The sequence below is a fragment of the Sturnira hondurensis genome, unplaced genomic scaffold (genome assembly GCF_014824575.4).
Source record: "Sturnira hondurensis isolate 20B ecotype Veracruz unplaced genomic scaffold, ASM1482457v3 Scaffold0017082, whole genome shotgun sequence".
In the NCBI taxonomy this organism is placed as follows: domain Eukaryota; kingdom Metazoa; phylum Chordata; class Mammalia; order Chiroptera; family Phyllostomidae; genus Sturnira; species Sturnira hondurensis.
Genome location: NW_028089713.1, coordinates 2,398,565 through 2,416,846, shown reverse-complemented (window position 1 = coordinate 2,416,846; position 18,282 = coordinate 2,398,565). Strand labels below are relative to the sequence as shown.

Below are 18,282 nucleotides of genomic sequence, written 5' to 3'. Positions count from 1 at the left end.
TCTTTTACATTTGGCTTGTTCAAAGGCCATATTTGATGCAAAGCCCACACATTGCATTTGTTGCTAACACTCTTTGTTAATGTCATTTATTTGGTGAAGAATTGGATCACTTGTCCTGTCGCATTTTTTGCATTTTAGAGTTAGTAGAATGTATCCTTGTGATGTTAATTAACATGTTTCTCTGCTCTATTTTTGGTAAACTAGTAGTTCTTGAATAGATTCAAGTTTAAAATTTTTGCTGATAAGGTTTCATAGGTGGTGCTTTGTACATCTATTACATTACATCCGAGTCATGTAAGGTCTTGTGTCCCTCTTTCAGTGGTAAGGTTTTTGTGTGCTCACATAGTATCAGCCTGATCCATCTATTATAAAGGCCCCCCAAGAACCTTTGACCTAATGGTTTTAGTTTTCTGTTTGCTGAACTTTAATTTGTCTAACACTTTGCTTGATTCCATACCTTTTAAGTACTGCCATTTGAGTTTACTTTACTAGGTGTGTACAGGTATGCTTTGGGTCTGAAGTGTGGTGTGTTAAGAGATAAGTGAGTTAAACTGGAGACAGCTGAAATGTAACTCTGTCTCTCATTCATTTCCAAGTAATGCAACTTTTCCCCTTCAAGATAGCACTTTAGGTTGGCTATCTTTCAGTAGTTTATTGAAACAAATACCTTGGAAAAGAATCTGTTCCTAATAAAGATTTGCATTTTAAAGTGAGAGCAAATTTTGAAGCCTGTTGGTTTCATTGAGCCTTTACCCACTTCACCCATCTGTAAATTTCTGTTTGGGGGGAAGGCCTTGCAAATGATAGCTTGATTTGAAATTCAATCACTTGAGAAATAATATGGCTTGTCTGTAATACTTACTACATGCTTAAATACACAGAATTTTATATTTGCTGCTGTACATTTCAGTAAAATTTGTTCTCTGAATATCTAGAGTAGGTATAATTCTCACTTTTTGATTCTCATTTTCTTTCTCATACTCCCTTTGCAGAATTTAACATGCTGTTTCAATAATCAACATTTCTATAACAAACTTTTCAATAGATCCTCACAACAGTCTCATGAGGAAGGTCTAGAGATGAAGAAACTAAGATTTTCTAAGTAGGAGTAATTTGGATGCCACTGCTTAAGTGGTACAGGAGACGATTCTGATTGGCAAGCCCTTGACTTTTTTTTTATTGTGCCACACATGGCCTAACTCCTGCTTGTAACAGAATTTGCTCCAATTAGTTTTTTTAAACATATTACCCTCTAAACATTAAATTCTTAAAATGTTTTAATCTTTTCTTTGAACATTTTGAACATTAAATTTTTAAAACGTTTTATTTTTCAGCTTGTCACTTTGAAATAATTTCACCTGAAAAAAATTACAAAAGTATTATAAAGAGTTCCTTATATTCTTTATCTGCATTGCCCAAATGGTAACATCTTACATAACCATTGTAGAAGTAACTGTCTGCTCTGACTTGCATTTGAATTAGTACTTGTGGTTGATTTTTGTAAGATGGGTTACCTGCTCTGAAAGGACACATGAGATAAGTGTTTTCCGTATCACCTATTTTACACCTTTGCAACTGAGCCAAATCTTTTATTTTGGTAGTTGAAGAAAATATTATTTAAACTGAAGGTTTTTGTTTTCAATCTTCATCCAAGGATATGTTTATTGATTTTAGAGAGAGGGAGCAAGAAGCATCGATATGAAAGAGAAATATTGATTGGTTGTCTCCTATATGTGCCCCAACTGGGGATTGAACCTGCCACCTAGGTGTGTGTCCTGACTGGGATTTTAGTCCCCAGCCTTTTTGGTGTATGGGACGACACTCCAACTAACTGAGCTGCCTGGCCAGGGAGACAGTGGTTCTTTTTCCTCCAAATTTCCACATTCATCCTAATAAAATGAAATATATAGGACAAACTTTGGATTTATTTTTAAAATTCCTTAGTGCACTGTAGTTTTCTCAGAAAACTTTTTTTTTTGCTGACTGTTGTAATCTACGTAAGGTGGTAGGTTTTCGAATATAAATGACAATCAAATGACAGTAAAAAAAGTGCTTCATCTACATTATGTTGACTGAGCTTGGAGACCACTGTGGTCAGAAAATGCAAGTAGCTTCTCAGTATTTCCGTTTATCTCTAACAATGCTTCTAGAAATAACGTCCTTTATAATTACAATTTTGAAAATGTTTGCTTTGTGCAAAACAACTGAATTATGAAACCAGTTATAGGATCTGTATTCTCTGCCAGTCTATTTAGATGAGGATATTTTAAAAAAATTTTATTTATTTTCGGAGTGAAAGAGGGTAAGGCCAGGCTGGGGCAGAGGGGTGGTGGTGGTGGCAGTGAGGGGTGGGGAGAAACATTGATTTGATGTTCCACTTACTTACGCATTCATTGGTTGATTCTTTTTTTTTTTAAGTTTTATTTATTTTTAGAGATTGGGGAAGGGAGGACAAAAGAGAGAGAAACATTGATCAGTTGCCTCTCGAATACCCCGAACTGGGGACCTGACCTGCCACCCACGCATGTGCCCTGACCAGGAATCAAACCTGCGACCTTCCAGTTTGCTGGCTGGTGCTCAATCCATTGACCCACACCAACCAGAGCCTGGGGTTGATTGTTGTATGTGCCCTGACTAGGATTGAACCTGCAACTTTGGCGTATTGGGATGATGCTCTAACTAACTGAGCTGCTTGGCCAGGGCCTAGATGAGGATATTTTCCATAATATCTCTGGACCTGATTGACAGTAGTCAGTGAACCCAGTCCATGATAGACTGACTTATTAGCATCTTAAGTTATGTATAGTCTGGTACAATGAGTGGTCCAGATTATTAAACTCTCAGAAGCTAAGTTTTCACTTCCTGTTTTGTTTGAAAATTTCCAGGTCCTTGAATACATTTCTTTGAGACTATATAAGAATTTCTCTCAGGTTATTGTTTCCTGTGCATCTTTTTACTTGCCTTGAAAAAAACTTTCTCTGCTTCTTCTTCCTTCTTAGGAAATGTTTATAGTAGCTGGGGAAAATAAGACTTGTTGATTAAAAAAACTAATCTATATTCAGGTTGATGGGGATTTAAACTGAAATTATCATTGACATTAGAATGTAAGTTTACATGAAGATGCTGTTGTGTTATGAAACAAGTGAGAAATTTTATATTCAGATTTCATAACCTTTTATAATTTCTTAACATTTGAAATTAAATTAAAAAGCCAAACCTTTTTTTTTTTTGTTATTTACAGTTAGGCAAATTTGGTAATAAAATACCTATAGGAAGAGATGGTAAAAATATGCCCCATTATTTCCTCTTGCAATCACTTTTCATATTAAAGTTTGAAAGCTTGCTGTGGAAGAACATTTTTTGGTCACTTTTTCATTTTCCCCCACATTATATTTTGGTAATATATTTTGATTATAGCCTGTTTTGGTTTTTGCGCTTTTTACCAGTTTTGATTTTTCTGTTCCTTTTGGATGAGAGCCTTGTTCAACCAACATGGAGAAGTTCATCTCTAGGGACCAAACCTGGGCTGTTTGCTGAGGTCCTTTTTGTGTGGAAAGAATGGTTATTACCAGGGAAGGTTTTTCTTTTGTTTTACTTGCTATCCAGATGCTGCTCAGACTCTCGCTATCGCACAGGATCAAAATCTGGATATTCCAAGTCAAGACCAACTGAAGGTAAAATCACCACATGGTGACTTCTTTTGTTGTACAGAGTGGCCCCTTCTCTGTACCTATGGATCTTGGCCTCCCAAGACCTTTTGCTTAATGTGGTAAGAATTTAATAAGAAAGGTTCTTGGGAGTTCACAGACCAGGGACAGAGTGAAAATTCTCTGTTCTATCCATAACAGAGCTCCAGGCTCTGAATCTTTCTTTGGGATGTAGCACTTCTGATCTTCAGTTTTTCCAGTTGCATTTTCTTGGTGTGCGCACCTGTGTGTGTGTGTGTGTGATGGTATATGTTCATAGGTGTGTGAAGAAATGGATTAGATTTTAACAGACTTATCACAAATAAGTTTAAGTTTATATCAGGTTGTTTCTTTTTCATTTTTCTTTTTTATATTTTTTATATTTTATTCCTGCTAAATAACACTTCAGTTAGTCATAAGACTCATCAAGAGAGAGGAAAATCAGAATTTTGTGCTTATTCTTATGTTTGTACCTGCAACCAACAGTTCAGTGGCAAAGTTAGATTTTGCTAATCAATTACAAATATGATCCCAGTCTGCTGCTGTGCTTCTTTCTGCCGTAATAAGTAGATTATGCTGAAAAAGAATCACCGTCTTCATAGTTGGAGGCTATTTCTTAAAGCTTCCCGAAACCTGGGAAAACTTTATGATCATCTTGGTATATGGTGAGGATATTTCATGTTTCCTGAATTATACCTAATTTTGTAGTAGACTAAAGGATTTATATTGATGGCCTATTTTTAACAGTAGATTTTGTTCTTTTGTGCAGAGATTCCCCTCCCACCCCCAGGTTTGGGATTCTCCTAGCTGTGTTCACAGTGGGTTGAGATGTTGCCTTTATTTGATGACTCCTGTGAACCTCAAGTTCTCCTTGTGTGTAACCCATTGTGTCGCACACTAGCTGTTGAGCCAGAACGGAACTGCTACATCCCCTGGTCTCAGTTGTTTCTGCTGCACTGACACACACCTTTCCCTTCTTTTCAGCAAAGTGCAGAGGAAAGTTCCAGTTCCAGGAAAGGGCCTGAAGGAGGCAGTATTCCCGCACTGCCTACCTTACAGTGCAAACAACTTTCTAGAGAAAGTAAGTTTGGGATTAAGGCTGTGTAGACTTTTCTTTCTGGTTGATGACTTCTAGAAATGGCATCTCTCCATATTAAGCACTAGCTGTAATTAATGCTGTTATATAGACAACTAAAAAAATAGTAATGCTATCTCTTCACATGTAAAGCGGGAGGGGCATATGTCATACTTCTCATTCTTTTCTGAAAAATCTTTTTTTTTCTGTCCTTGTTACTATTGTTCACTTTGAAGAAGATGGTAGTGCTCTTTTAGCAGCCAATGATTACTGGGATGGTGCAGGCACTTCTTTAGCTAGCAAGCCTAATAGAAGATGGGTACACATTGATCAGTTTGGCAAGTGGTAACTTAGCTGCCTTGGCCTTTTAAACCTTGGCACCCCTGTACATAATTTAGTTTGGTTAGAATTTTTATTTTGATTCATTTGTTGGATGCAAATTTTCATAGGTTTTGAAGTTTGAAAAATGATAAAATATACTTAGGATCTCACAGTCAAGAATGAGATAGAGGTGGCCTTGTAGTTCTTTTGCCCTTGGGTGGTAGTTATTAGATCTTTGCCATCTACACTAGATATAGTATGGTTAGGTTAAATGAGTTCATTGAAGTTTCCCCTGAGCCCTACTTTATGAAATATATCCTAAAAACTTTTCTGCAAAAATGTATAAAGTCAAAAATTCCCCAAGGGTATTTTATGCCATGATGGCCTAGGCTCACATTTTGAGCAGTGGCAGGAAAGTTATACTGTAGAAATTGTTTTAAATGTTTAAATTAAAATTGTATCAATTTATCAGCTGGGTTGTTTTTCTCAAGTTGCATTTGGTTGCAAACTGAATATTGGGCTAATTGTCTTGGGGCTTATTCCAGTCTTATGGCATTAAATGTATAATTTTGTTTGTTTAAATGCAGTGTTTTGCTTATTTTCTACTTAGAAGGCTGTTTAAAATATAAGAACAGCCAATTCAAGAAACTATATGTATTTTATGATGTAACTTTTGAGAATAAATAGCTTAATATTGTCAGGAAGGTATATAGGTAGAAAGGACAGAATTTTTATATGTGGAAAGAGTGGTCTATTTCCATTCCCTGCATGAGAAGTTACAGAGCTTGACTAGGAGAAGATACTTTAATACTTATCTTAGGAGCTTGGTTTCTGATAACTTCAGCAATGAGTGAGTAAAAAGGGAGTAGACATTTCCCTGAGCACGGATCAGCCTTTTAATAGAATCAACATAATTTGTAAGTAGGTGAAATAAATTATTGTTCTAGCAGGGACCCATCATTGCAAATTTTTTTCAAACATGTACTTCGGCACATTTAAACACCCGTGGTTGCCATTGATCTGTCTAGTGCATTGGGAGAAGAGGTAGAGGAGAGGGAGAAAGGAAAAGAGTAAAACACAACAAAAAAGATTGCACAATAGGAAAGAAAAAATTTTATGTGGTAGCAACAGACACGTTAGTAACTACCTTGAATGTCATTTAGATATAGGACAGAGGATCTTTTACATGGAATATGTTGGGGCCTTAATGTGTTTTGGATTTTCAATACTTTTGGATTTTAGATGTCTTAGCTTGGAAAGAGCCCACTGATCCAGAAGGGACATATGTATGATTTATTTGGATACCCTAGAGTCTGGCATTTTACAGTGGTTATTTACTTGTCAAACATATGAATTATTGAGAAATGTCCCAAAATGTGTGGTACCAATGAGACTGCCTTGACAACCCTTGACTGCCTGTTTTGTCCTATATCACCTCCTATCTCAAGGGTTTGGCTACTGTACTATTACCACGTGCAGTCCAGTAGATTGGCTATTGTTAGATACCATGTACTAGAGCAAGAAATTCTTTAGTTACTGCAGTGGTAGGAATGTTTAAAATTCCAGCAAGGGACCCTTAGGAACCATTTTAGAACAATGTCATTGTTTGGATGCTTTCAGAGTATAGATTTCTTGATAAATGATTTATGTATTTCTAGTGTTGTTACTTTCTAATGAAGTCTAAACAAGGGAGGAGATTTGGGCTCTGCTACTAAGGCATTTGGTTTCTGAGTCTTTATTACTGGGAGTAGGAATTACTTTTTACTTATAAAGAGATTATAAGAATTATAGTCTTGATGCTTAAGGGTTGTGTACATAGTTGTTATCATCCTTTTCATTTGACTTCTGTAGATGAAGACTTGATAGAAAATTTAACCCAAGATGAGACATCTAGGCTGGACCTCGGGCTTGAGGAGTGGGATGTAGCCGGCCTGCCTTGGTGGTTTTTAGGAAATTTGAGAAACAATTATACACCTAGAAGTAATGCCTCAACTGATTTACAGACAAATCGGGTAAATTTCTGTTTGAAGAGGAACTTTTTTTTCCTTTTGAGAAGAGTAACATTCTTAGTTACTCTTGTCCGCACCTGACATTCTCTAAGAATTCTCATACAGTGCTGTGACTTGTGCCGTCTGTATGCAGACAATGCTCAGATCTGTGTCTTGACCTCTCCCCTAAATGCCCAACTTCCGTACCTAGATGCCTACTTACACAACACCTCTGCTTAGATGATCTGACATTTAACATGTTGAAAACAGAACTTTTTTACCTTTTTTTGTAACTAAACACTCCTATCCAGCCTGTCTTTTGTAAGTCTACCTTCTACCAGTTATTCCAGCCAAATATCAAGGAATATGATGGATTTCTTTCTCTGTCACATGCCACGTTCAGGTTATCCAAAATGTCCAAAATCTAACCAACCACTTTTTATTACTTCTACTGCCATACCCCAATTTAAGCCATCATTATTCTGTTCCTTTATCTTATTTTATATTCTCCATTGTACTTCTTGCTTTGTAAAATGATTATTTTATTGTGTTTATGTATGCCTTGATTGTTTATCCCTACTGAAATGTAAGTCCAGGGCTTTTGTATTATTAACCACTCTATTCTGTTGCCTATAACCTAAAACAGTATCTGACACATACTAATCATTCACTGAGTATTTGTTCAGTGAATGAATGGGCATATTATGGCAAAATAATAAGTTGTCTCTTATGAATATTGTAGAAAAGCATGTCATAAAATGTCCATAGTTGAATGCAGAAAGAAAGTTATATTTAAAGTTGTTTAAGATCAGAAAGTGGAAAGAAGGTTTGAGTTACTGTCAGTATTTCTCATATTTCTTTAATAAACTTTGGCCATTAAAGGAAGGAATAACTCACAATTAATAGACTGTTTTCTAGGTTCTCAGAGTGCCACTTGTGGACATGAATGTAGGGAATGGATTCTGTAAGCTCGTTAGTACTGCTTCTCAGGTGTTAACACTGATGTACTATTAAATCAGAAAACTCCTCACCAGGCACCTGTACATCCATTAGCTTTTACGTAGTAGGTGCCGGGTAGATATTTGCTGCATGAGTAGATGTCCATTGGAGAAAGGCTAAGTGTTTGCGGACATGTGAGAACACTGAGTTTTGGATTCATTTATGTTGGTTCAACATCTCTGATAAGCCTCCCACTACAAAAACTCATGTTTGTTTTTTTCTGTTAGGATGTAGGAACTGCCATTGTTTCAGATACAACTGATGACGTGTGGTTTTTGAATGAGTCAGTATCAGAGCAGTTTGGTGTTGGACTAAGAGTTGAAGCTGCTGGTACTGAACAAACAAGTGAAGAAGTAGGGAAAGTGAGAGACAAAATGGTATGTTGTGGAAATATTTCACATTGATTGTATTTATGTGTGTATAGAATCTATTCAGATCTGGTGATGTGACCTATATTATACTGCTTTGTACAACAAATAACTCCCATAATCCCCCCTTTTTCTTCTTAATATTTTGCTATATTAATTTTCATATTCATACCAAGTTAATCAAGGGTGTCTTAAAAATAGGCTAGGAGTCCATGGATAAAGCTCCTTCTTTGTTAGAAGCAATAATCTACCCTTTTCCTGTTTGCCTGGTTTCTCATGAGAGAGCTTTTTCTTTTGGAGACCTTGCTTTGCTAATAAGGCAAAGTTCTAAATGGCTGCGAAAGCCTGCCTGTAGGAAATAAAAAATCCTTATTTCTTTTTTTTTTTTTAAAGATTTTATTTATTTATCTTCAGAGAGGAAGGAGAGAGGGAGAGAAATATCAATGTATGGTTGCCTTTCATGTGTCCCCTGCAGGGAACCAGCCTGCAACCCAGGCATGTGCCCTGGCTGGGAATCGAACCGCGATCCTCTGGTTCGCAGGCCCGCGCTCAATCCACTGAGCTACACCAGCCAGGAAATCCTTATTTCTTAGACATCTCAATGGCTTTCATAACAGAAATAGATGAGTTTTTCCTAAATATCATAGATGTTAAATGGGGGGGGGGGTTAGAATTCTGCGTGCACATGGTGTGACTATACCAAGATGGAGAGTCAGACAAGCATGTGCTCAAGTCTCCAAAATAACTGGGCAGCAGACCCCAGCGCCTGACATGGTTAAGAATCTCAGTAAATAGCCACTGAATAAATAGTGAAAAACAGACCTAAATTGGATACTTCTTTTAATTTAAGGAATTTTCATAGTAATTTGTGTTCCTAAGGGGGATATCCTCTGTGTGGTAGACAGATAGATGCTTGGGTTCTCTTAGATGAGTTATATGGGTAGCATTAGGAGGGAATGTAAGTGGCCAGAATGGAGACAAAGGTGGCATTTGGAAACTTCTATAAAGAGATGGGACTTAAAGTACTTGAACTTTTGTGAGAAATTTTCTATACAGAGAGTCATAATTGTATTATAATTGGTTTTATTCCATTTAATATTTCATAATGGATTTTAATTTTTAGAATTTTATATTCCAAATTTTAAAATTCAGAAAACACTTTCCATATTTCTTTTGTTTCCTGGTTCGTGGGCTTTTTTTTTTTTTAAGATTTTATTTACTCCTAGAAAGGAGGGGAGAAAGGGAGGGAGAAACATCGATGTCTGGTTTCCTCTCACGCTCCCCCTACTGGAGGCCTGGCCTGTAACCCAGGCATGTGCTCTGGAAATTGAACCAGCTATGGGCCCCCCCCACCCCTGCCCACACCCCATTTTGCAGGCTGCACTTAGTCCACTGAACCACATCAGCCAGGGCTGCAAGCATGTTTTTTGTGGGACAACCAGAGCATCACATATCTAGTTGTACTTTTGAATATGAAGAATAAAATTTTAAATACTTTGTTTTCATTCTTTACATTTAAGTTACTTATTTTATACAGTCTTAAAATGCCTACATAGAGTTCCAAGATAAATTTCCACATTTAGCCCTGGCGGGTGTAGCTCAGTGGATTGAGCACAGGCCTGCGAACCAGAGGATCACAGTTCGATTCCCAGTCAGGGCACATGTCTGGGTTGCAGGCTGGTTCCCTGCAGGCCAACTCCCAGCAGGGGACGCACGAAAGGCAACCATACATTGATGTTTCTCTCCCTCTCTCCTTCCCCTCCAAAGATAGATTTTTAAAAAATTCCACATTTAATTGTAGCTTTTTCTACTCAAATACTGTTTTGTTTTTTTAAGTTGTACATTTGGGCACCCTCTTCCTTCTGAATGCAGAAGATACTTGGTAACCCTCTAGGTGCTAGATGTGCACAGAACCATGTTCTGGGTCTCATACGTAAGCTGTCTCTTTTGAAAGTGGTAGTGATGGACACAGCATGTGAGCTTTCAATGGAAGCTCTTTTGTCTTTTCTGCTCTCTGGTAATAACCTCATGTGAAATAGGTAAACCTTACTAATAAGATGTCTTTGCCATCACAGGTGATTGAAGCAGGAAACGGTGATGACCTTGAGGACACTCAATCCCTATGTGATGATACTGATGTAGAGGTTGCCTCTGAGGTATGAGTCTCTGGGAAAAGAGCCATTTTGCACCCTTCATGTCTTAAGATGGTGATATTCCAGCAGTTTGCTGTGAAGAAAGCCATTTACCCCCATATTTATCTGCTTTTCCTGGGTGATAAGAGATGTTGTTTTTTTTACATTTTGTTAAGAGATTTTTATTGAAATTTGAGAAGAGATGACTTGATCTATCTTCTTTCTGCCTTGAAAAGAGATGACTTAAATGCTTCTTTGTGTGCCTTTCTCCCTGCCATAGAAACTCTTTGTACACAGTGTAGTGGGTACACAGTTACTCAGAACAGTCCTGCACTACTTTTCCCGCTAACATCTCTAATGCCAAAGCTAGACTTATAAGCTGTCTATAATTCTTTGTCAAGTATAAAAATTACATTTTCAATGCTTTCTTAAAAAGAAATGGAAAATGGCTTAGTTTCCACACAGATTTATATTAATGGAGGGCTAATAAGTAAAGATTTAGTATTAAGGTTTCAGGTAATAGGTGTGTGTTTGTCAGCAATTTGTAACTCAAGCATAGACACATGTGTTCCTTATTTTTCTATTTTCATACTAGCTCCCCATTTTCCTTTAAGTACTCTCCTGAGCTAACTCACTGAATAAAGGGGGTGATGAGGGAAAGATAAGGAGGGGGTTTTACTTTTTGCTGCTTGGGGATAGAGAAATTTTAGGTTGTCTCTGGTGTTGATACCTCCCCTACTCCCATCCCACTACTATTGACCATTATGGTAATAATTTATTGCAAATTACCTGTGCATAACTAAGTAATAAAGTGGAATATATTGGTCCATTAAGTGTTCTTGACCATAATAAAAATAGCAGAGTAAAGTGTTTATATCCTCATTGGACTTCTGTGGCTACTTGGACCCAGAAAACCTATTAAGGAAGTAGACTGTTTTCATCTAATCAAAGATGCCATTGAATTAAACAAGCTTTGTTATTTTTATGTACTACTAGAAAAGTTGATGCCAATTAGACTGTGACACACCACTGATTTTGAACTCCAGGTATTTATGAAGTTCCTTTGAGTATTTGTATAGTATTTGTATGGAATCTGAGGATCTTCAACAGGCACGAGAGTGTTTTGAGGCTCTCTGGAGCACATCCCACTTTAACAAATGGTGGTGCCCCTGTCTCTCTTGGTCTGGGCAATTGAGTTATGTATGACTTCCAAACTTGCTCTTTTGAAAGCAGTCAGTTCAGCCTGTGTCAAAGCCAGGCAGTTAGTTATCTTCATTAAATACTCTTGACTTGTTCCAGGTAGCAACCTTTGAATTAAGCAAGGCATGTAAAATGTATTGAGCCCCAGGATCTCCTAATTTGAATATGGTGAAGTAGGAAAAATTTGCTTGGCATTCAAGGATAAGAACATTCATTTTCAGAGGGTGTAAGTTGGGCATACAATTAGCTATCTATGATTTTGAGAGCAGTGAGAAAGCATGAATACAGTTAGTAGTTTTTAAATCTCAGAATTGTAGCTCTTTTTTGCCAGATGTTGTAACATTTCTTAAATAGTAGGAAAGAATGAGAATAGTATCTCTTCTTCATTCTGTGTCTCTGATAAGAGTTAGTTGTACAAAAGGAAATGATCTAAAAAGAAGGCAGTGGGGAAAAGTAAATAGTGTAAATTCCACTCAGACTAAAATACCAAAATAATTTAACTTTTTAAAGATTGCTATATCAAATTTTGGCTTGAATTGGCAATTGCGTAACTATCAAAGTGGCTGTACAGTTTATTTTAATTCTAGGCTAGACCTGGGGCTTAGGGAGATGAAGAGAATTTGTCCTACCTTCCCTTTCTCTCAGCATCCAGTTCCCTACCAAGTGATTGTTAATTGGCTGCACTTATCTTTGTAGGATGAATGGCAATGTACTGAGTGCAAGAAATTTAACTCTCCAAGCAAGAGGTACTGTTTCCGGTGCTGGGCCTTGAGGAAGGACTGGTATTCAGATTGTTCTAAGTTAGCCCACTCTCTCTCCACGTCTGACATTACTGCCATACCTGAAGAGAAGGAAAATGAAGGAATTGATGTCCCTGATTGTCGGAGAACCATATCAGCCCCAGTTGTTATACCTAAAGATAGATATAGAAAAGAAGAAAACCCCAGACTCTTTGATTCCTGCACCTCGGTGGAATTTTTGGATTTGGTTCATAGATCTGAAAGCCAAGAGACCGTGTCGAGCATGGGAGACCAATCGGCTGATCTTTTTAAACGGAGAACGGCTGTAGGAAACATGGAGGATTGCGGTAATCTTTTGAAGCCATGTAGTGTATGTGAGAAAAGACCACGAGATGGGAACATTATTCATGGGAAGACAAGCCACCTTGTCACTTGTTTTCACTGTGCCAGAAGGTTAAAGAAGGTTGGGGCTTCATGCCCTATTTGCAAGAAAGAGATTCAGTTGGTTATTAGGGTTTTTATAGCATAGCTGAATCAATGAATTACAAAAATATTAGCAGAGCCAGAGCATGTAGCAAAACACCAGTATTGAGGATTTCCACTTGTGTGACCCATCATGTCCATTTATTTATTTGTGTTTTTCAGGACATTTTTGCTTCCAAACATGGAAATTGAGAATGAATTCTTTAAAACTAGATCGTTAATTTGGGGGCCCAATTAAACAATGGGTTCTTTCCAGATATAGGAAGTAGAACAAGATTCTTTTATTAAGTATCGTATTTAATTTCTAGAGGATAAGGGTTGTTAAAATCCAAGAACTTTAAAACTAGAACACACTCATACTCAACCCCTTTTATCAACCCCTTTTATTTTGCACATGAGGCTAAAGGTCGAGTGACTGCAGAAAGTCAGCTAATACTAGAATCCAGAGCTATATTTTTTAAACTGTATTTTCAGTAAATCTTTAAGCCATACTTGCTTTCTTCTTACTAGTTGTTAAATATTTAAATGGTGGTGCTTGTTGAATTTGGAACAACCCATAACCTTATTAAAATACTGGAGAATATGATTTGGCAGCCAGAGTTGGCCTTTAGATAGAACAGTATTTTTAACAGTTTTTCCCAAAAGAGAGAAGGCCCAGTAAAGGTCAGGCTTTTTTATATAATCAGGTAAGTGATTCCTCTTACTGGGAGGAGAAGTAAAGGTGGCAAAGGGCCCTGAAGCATTTTTTTCCAGTATGGTCCCTTCTGGGGGAGTGCTGCTCGCAGATCTCCCTCTAGGGACAGGGACAGGGACAGGGCCTTCCCCCGGTAAATGGGACTACTCCTTTGAGTTGAATATTTTGTTAGGCTATTTAAAACTTCAGAAACTTAAATTACTTCCTTCCCTGTTACTCCCCCAATACTCCTTTCTTTATGGTAGTTTGACAGCCCTCAATTTTATTTTTTCCGGTCAAGTGTTTTTGCAAGTGATACCTTATGAGAGGCAGGGAGAATTGGGGATCTGCACTAGGATCCTGTGATTTCCCCTTATATGAAGTTGCAGTTTTTTAGAAAACTTCTAAAAAAAGTTTTATTTGTATTTGTGGATAGTTGATTTTGGTGCATCCTTGTACAGAATACTTTTATGGTATTCAGCTTTCCTTCTTCTTTGTTCACCTGGGGTTTTCACTCTTCCCATTAGTACTAAGTACTTTGCTTAGAAGGTCCTTGATCTGAGTGAGCTGAAAATATAATCAACCTACATGAGTTTGCTGTACCTCCGTAGAGCCTTGTGAATGACTGACACTGTTCTAGAGAAACGTATCTGCAGAAAGAGGTAGTCAGTATTTCTTGGTGTTTGATATAAATCTAAGATGCTGCTTTAGCAAAATGTTTTCCTTCATCCAGAATCCTTATTTAATGTCTTCTGGGAGTATAGCTCAGGAACGTAGAACTCATAATTTCTTGGAGGTAGAATGAAATGGGTCAGGAATCCTTAAGAGCCAAATACTGCTATTAGAGTAGTTTTTTACATATTGATCTGTGTCAGATTTTGTTTGTTTTTCAATGCCTCTTCGTTACAGATTTATTTTATACTCACTGCCACTAAAGCAAGACATTTGTATGTGAAGTCTTCATAGTTCGCTACTGTAAGATAAACTGTTGACTTTCAAACACTACCATTTATCTTCAGTTGTGTTTAGGGTAACCATATGCTCTGGTTTGCTAGAAACAGTGGCAGTTCATCCCTGGTTTTCAGCATCCTGTCTGGTTTGTCTTGTCTCTTCCCTTTCACTCACATGATTTCACTGAGATGTTAAATTCCATTGTCTCCCTAGTCAACCACCCTGAGTTGAGATCTGGCTGAGAGGAAAGGGTCTGTTAAAGTAGGTGTCAGTGGAGTTTATCTTTTCTGCTGTATTGTGCCACAGAATTGTGATTGATCAAATCATCCCACATTAGCATCAGGTTTCTTATTTTGTTTAAATTAGTATTTGTGATTATATTATCCTAGACAGAAAATTCAGAACATCAGTGATAAATCCTTACAAAAACATTTATAGATTATAGCTGAAACTCTGCTTTCTTTTAATAACTTAACTGTACTTGCACTCCACTTAATATTTGGTATATTTTTGTATTTGATACTTTAATCAGACTTTATGCAAATTTAAATATGACCAATGACACTCAAATACGGAACAGGCTGACAGGGTCCAGAGGGGAGAGGGGAGAGAATCATAGGGGAAAGGGGGATGGACTCACATGAACAAGTATAGAGGACACATGGACAATAACTAAGGTTGGGGGGCGGAAATGGGAGGGAGGTGGGGAGCACTGGGGGGGGGCAGGGCTGGGAATATAAGACAGAAAACTGTACTTGAACAAGAATAAAAAAATTAAAAAAAAACAAAAAACAAATTTAAGACCAAGACTTTAAAGTGATAAAACCATTTCTGTAAAGCCAATATGTGGAATATCATAGGTTCTCAATTCTAGGCTTGAATAGTGTGTGAGCATCCAGCCAGGCCAGCTTCCAACCTGCCATGAACTTCTGAAATAGAAAATTGAATCACTGCCAAGCATTTGAAATATGCAGTTGTTTTAATAATTTATATATATTTAGATGTATATAATGCTTTGTAGGACATTATTTTTTGGTAAGAATTTATTTTTAAAGGTTAGGATCATTGGTAGCTTTTAAAATGCCAGTTCAATGCAATGTCGCCTCCTTTGAAAAGTTGTTAATGAGAAGTTGGTGATTGTTAGGTCTCGGGTTTTGTAGTGCTGTTGTAGTGTTGCCTCTTGGTTCTCTTTAGAAAGGAGGAAACTTATTAACTAGCTGTTTGGTTTTATCTCCCACAGAGAGCTGTGTAATCTGAAAGTATATGGCGTTAGGTACTGTGAATCTTGTTTTCTGTTTAGCCAAGTGTCTGCTTAAATTGTGGAGACCCATGTCCTAAAAAAGGACTTGTGCTGCTGGTTCTCCCGTTCATGGATATACATGTGTGCATGCACAGAATCAAGACTGGTAATTCTTTTGCTAAAAGTGGATATAGATTAGAAACTAGCTGTGTTTAGAATCTACACTTCAAAGATAAAGGAACCTGCACATTCTTTCCTGTGCCAAAACTAAAAGGTACACTGTTTACAAATGCCTGGGATTTGCACTGACGCATGGTATGTGGAGGTTATTTTGCTGGAATTTCCCAGATTTGTGATTAGTAGAGTTGCAATTTGTCATCTGAGGGGAAATACTAAGAACCCTAAACTGGAAATGAGTATCTGAGGTGTAGTGGCTCAAGTGGCTCCCCAGAGCCTGATTTGGGGACAGTTTTTCTAGATTGCTTTGACCTGTCCTTTCTGTTAACAGTTTTCTTTGTTTGCCATTGCTGTATTGTTCCTTCGTAGGAGCCACCATGTCTTTTTTCTGCTGTGGGAGAATGTCCCAGTAGTGCTTTAAGATCTTTTGATACAATGAACAAGCAGTCCCAGCTAATGCTGTTTTCGGTGAGTGTGATGTTAAAGAAAACATAATAAATCTGTACTTGGGTTTACCTCTATCAAGAGCTTTCTGAATGACTGAAAATGTTACAGAGAAAGAGGTGTATCTGCAGAAAAGGTAGTCAGTATTTCTTGGTGGCTTATCTGAAATGCAAGGTGTTGCTTCTGCAGATGGTGTTCCTTATCCAGGATCCTTACTGAATCTGCGAGTGTAGCACAGGAAGTAGTAGAACTGAGCATTTCTTGGGGGTAGAATGAATCAGGGATATAAAAAGGGCAAGTACTGGTATCAGCAATTTTTTTGTCAGAGCAGTTGTGGAATTAGGCAAATGCTTTATTGAAAATTGGCATTATCATTCTAACAGCCTGAGTTTATCAGTGCACCTATTTTGTTATCCCAAGGTGTTCTTATCCCAGGGTGTTTTTTGATGTCAGACAGTTCCCCCTCCTTCCTTCTTTACTGTTGCTCTTTTTCTTTTTCCCTTGGAGTTCAAAGTCATTCTCTACTCTTGGGTATTGCTTGTATACCAGAGGCCTTCCATATACCATGCCTTTAGGTAAGAGTCCTCTTTCCAGTCGGTCCTGGGAAATGTTTCTGTTGCAGAGTTAGTTGGTGGATTGTAGCAATAAGGAAGAGAAGCTTTGACATCAGAGTGACTGATGTCACAACAACTTGTAATTGAAGCTTTTTTAGTGTCTATCATGGGGGAACAAGGCAATTAGCTCCCCTATGTCTCAGCATTAAGAAATTGAGGTCAGCCTTCCATCTTCCTGCAGGAGGATTATGTCTTTCTCCTTATAGTTGGCATTGGCCCTCCCTTTTAAAAGTAGTAGAGAATGTTTTCAAAGAGGAATGACATGTTTCTGCCCCCTTGGCACTTGGCAAAATATAGGGGTCTTAAGCAGCCTGTGAATGGGAGTCTCCTTAGTTTATAGCTGGATGCTCATAAGAGCTTCTTAGAGATAAGTAAGGTGATTGCATTGCCTTGAGTCCCAGTCCTAATCTTCCTACACCTCAGTGTTTCTCGTTTGTAAAGTGATAAACATAACTACCCTCTGTACCTCATGGTTTGTTGTGAGGATTAAGTATTTGGGAACATTTAAACTTGTAATAGCCTTGAATAAGATAGTACAAGTTGTTATGCTTTTGCTAGACCAAGCTCTGGGGTTTTCATAAAGTGGGAAGAAAACGGCAATTTAAAAGAACTCTGAATAGTTGCCTGCTCACTAAAATAAGCACCACTAAATAGCTGTGTATCTTTTTGGTGTTCGCACTTTGTAATGCTTTTAAAATAACTGTTGATTCTATTGTGCTTTTTTGTGTAATAAATATTTTTAATTTTGCCATTTTGTGGTGTCATTATTGCAGAAATATGTAAGTTTGTTATATACAGCAAAATCTCATTTTCTGTTTTGACATTTGAACTTTGGTTTCATTTGGGAACGAAGAGAATAGAATGAATAGCTTTTGCTTGGAGAAGTGAGTGTACTTAGCTGTGGCTGGTGTGGCTTGGTGGATTGGGCCCGTTTCACACTCTTCCTGCCTTCCCCATGCTCTAAAAGTAAAGCAATAAAATCTTTTTTTTTTAATTTTTATTTTATTTATTTATCTTTAGAGGGGAAGGAAAGGAGAGAGGAAGAGAAACCTCAATGCATGGTTGCCTCTCCCGCATCCCCCGCTGGGAACTGGCCCCCGCCAGGAACCGGTCCGCAACTCAGGCATGCACCCCGACCGGGAATCGAACCGCGAACCAGAGGATCGCGGTTCGATTCCCAGTCAGGGCACA

At 37.7% G+C, this 18,282-nt stretch overlaps 1 protein-coding gene across 6 annotated transcripts in view; it reads left to right on the top strand.

Annotated features, from left to right (window-relative positions):
- Window positions 1–15,061, top strand: part of MDM4 (MDM4 regulator of p53) — a 38,524-nt gene extending 23,463 nt beyond the window's left edge. For 3 of the 6 annotated variants that reach the window (XM_037067226.1, XM_037067225.1, XM_037067224.1), the window contains exons 6-11: window positions 3,607–3,674; window positions 4,671–4,767; window positions 6,934–7,094; window positions 8,297–8,446; window positions 10,513–10,593; window positions 12,466–15,061. In XM_037067226.1, coding sequence (XP_036923121.1) covers window positions 3,607–3,674; window positions 4,671–4,767; window positions 6,934–7,094; window positions 8,297–8,446; window positions 10,513–10,593; window positions 12,466–13,038 — 1,130 coding nt within the window. In that variant the 3' untranslated portion in view covers window positions 13,039–15,061. Of the gene's footprint in view, window positions 1–3,606; window positions 3,675–4,670; window positions 4,768–6,933; window positions 7,095–8,296; window positions 8,447–10,512; window positions 10,600–12,465 lie in introns of those variants that run through there. The other 3 variants (XM_037067227.1, XR_005069622.1, XR_005069621.1) reach the window with 3 other exon arrangements.
- The last annotated feature ends 3,221 nt before the right edge of the window (window positions 15,062–18,282 follow it).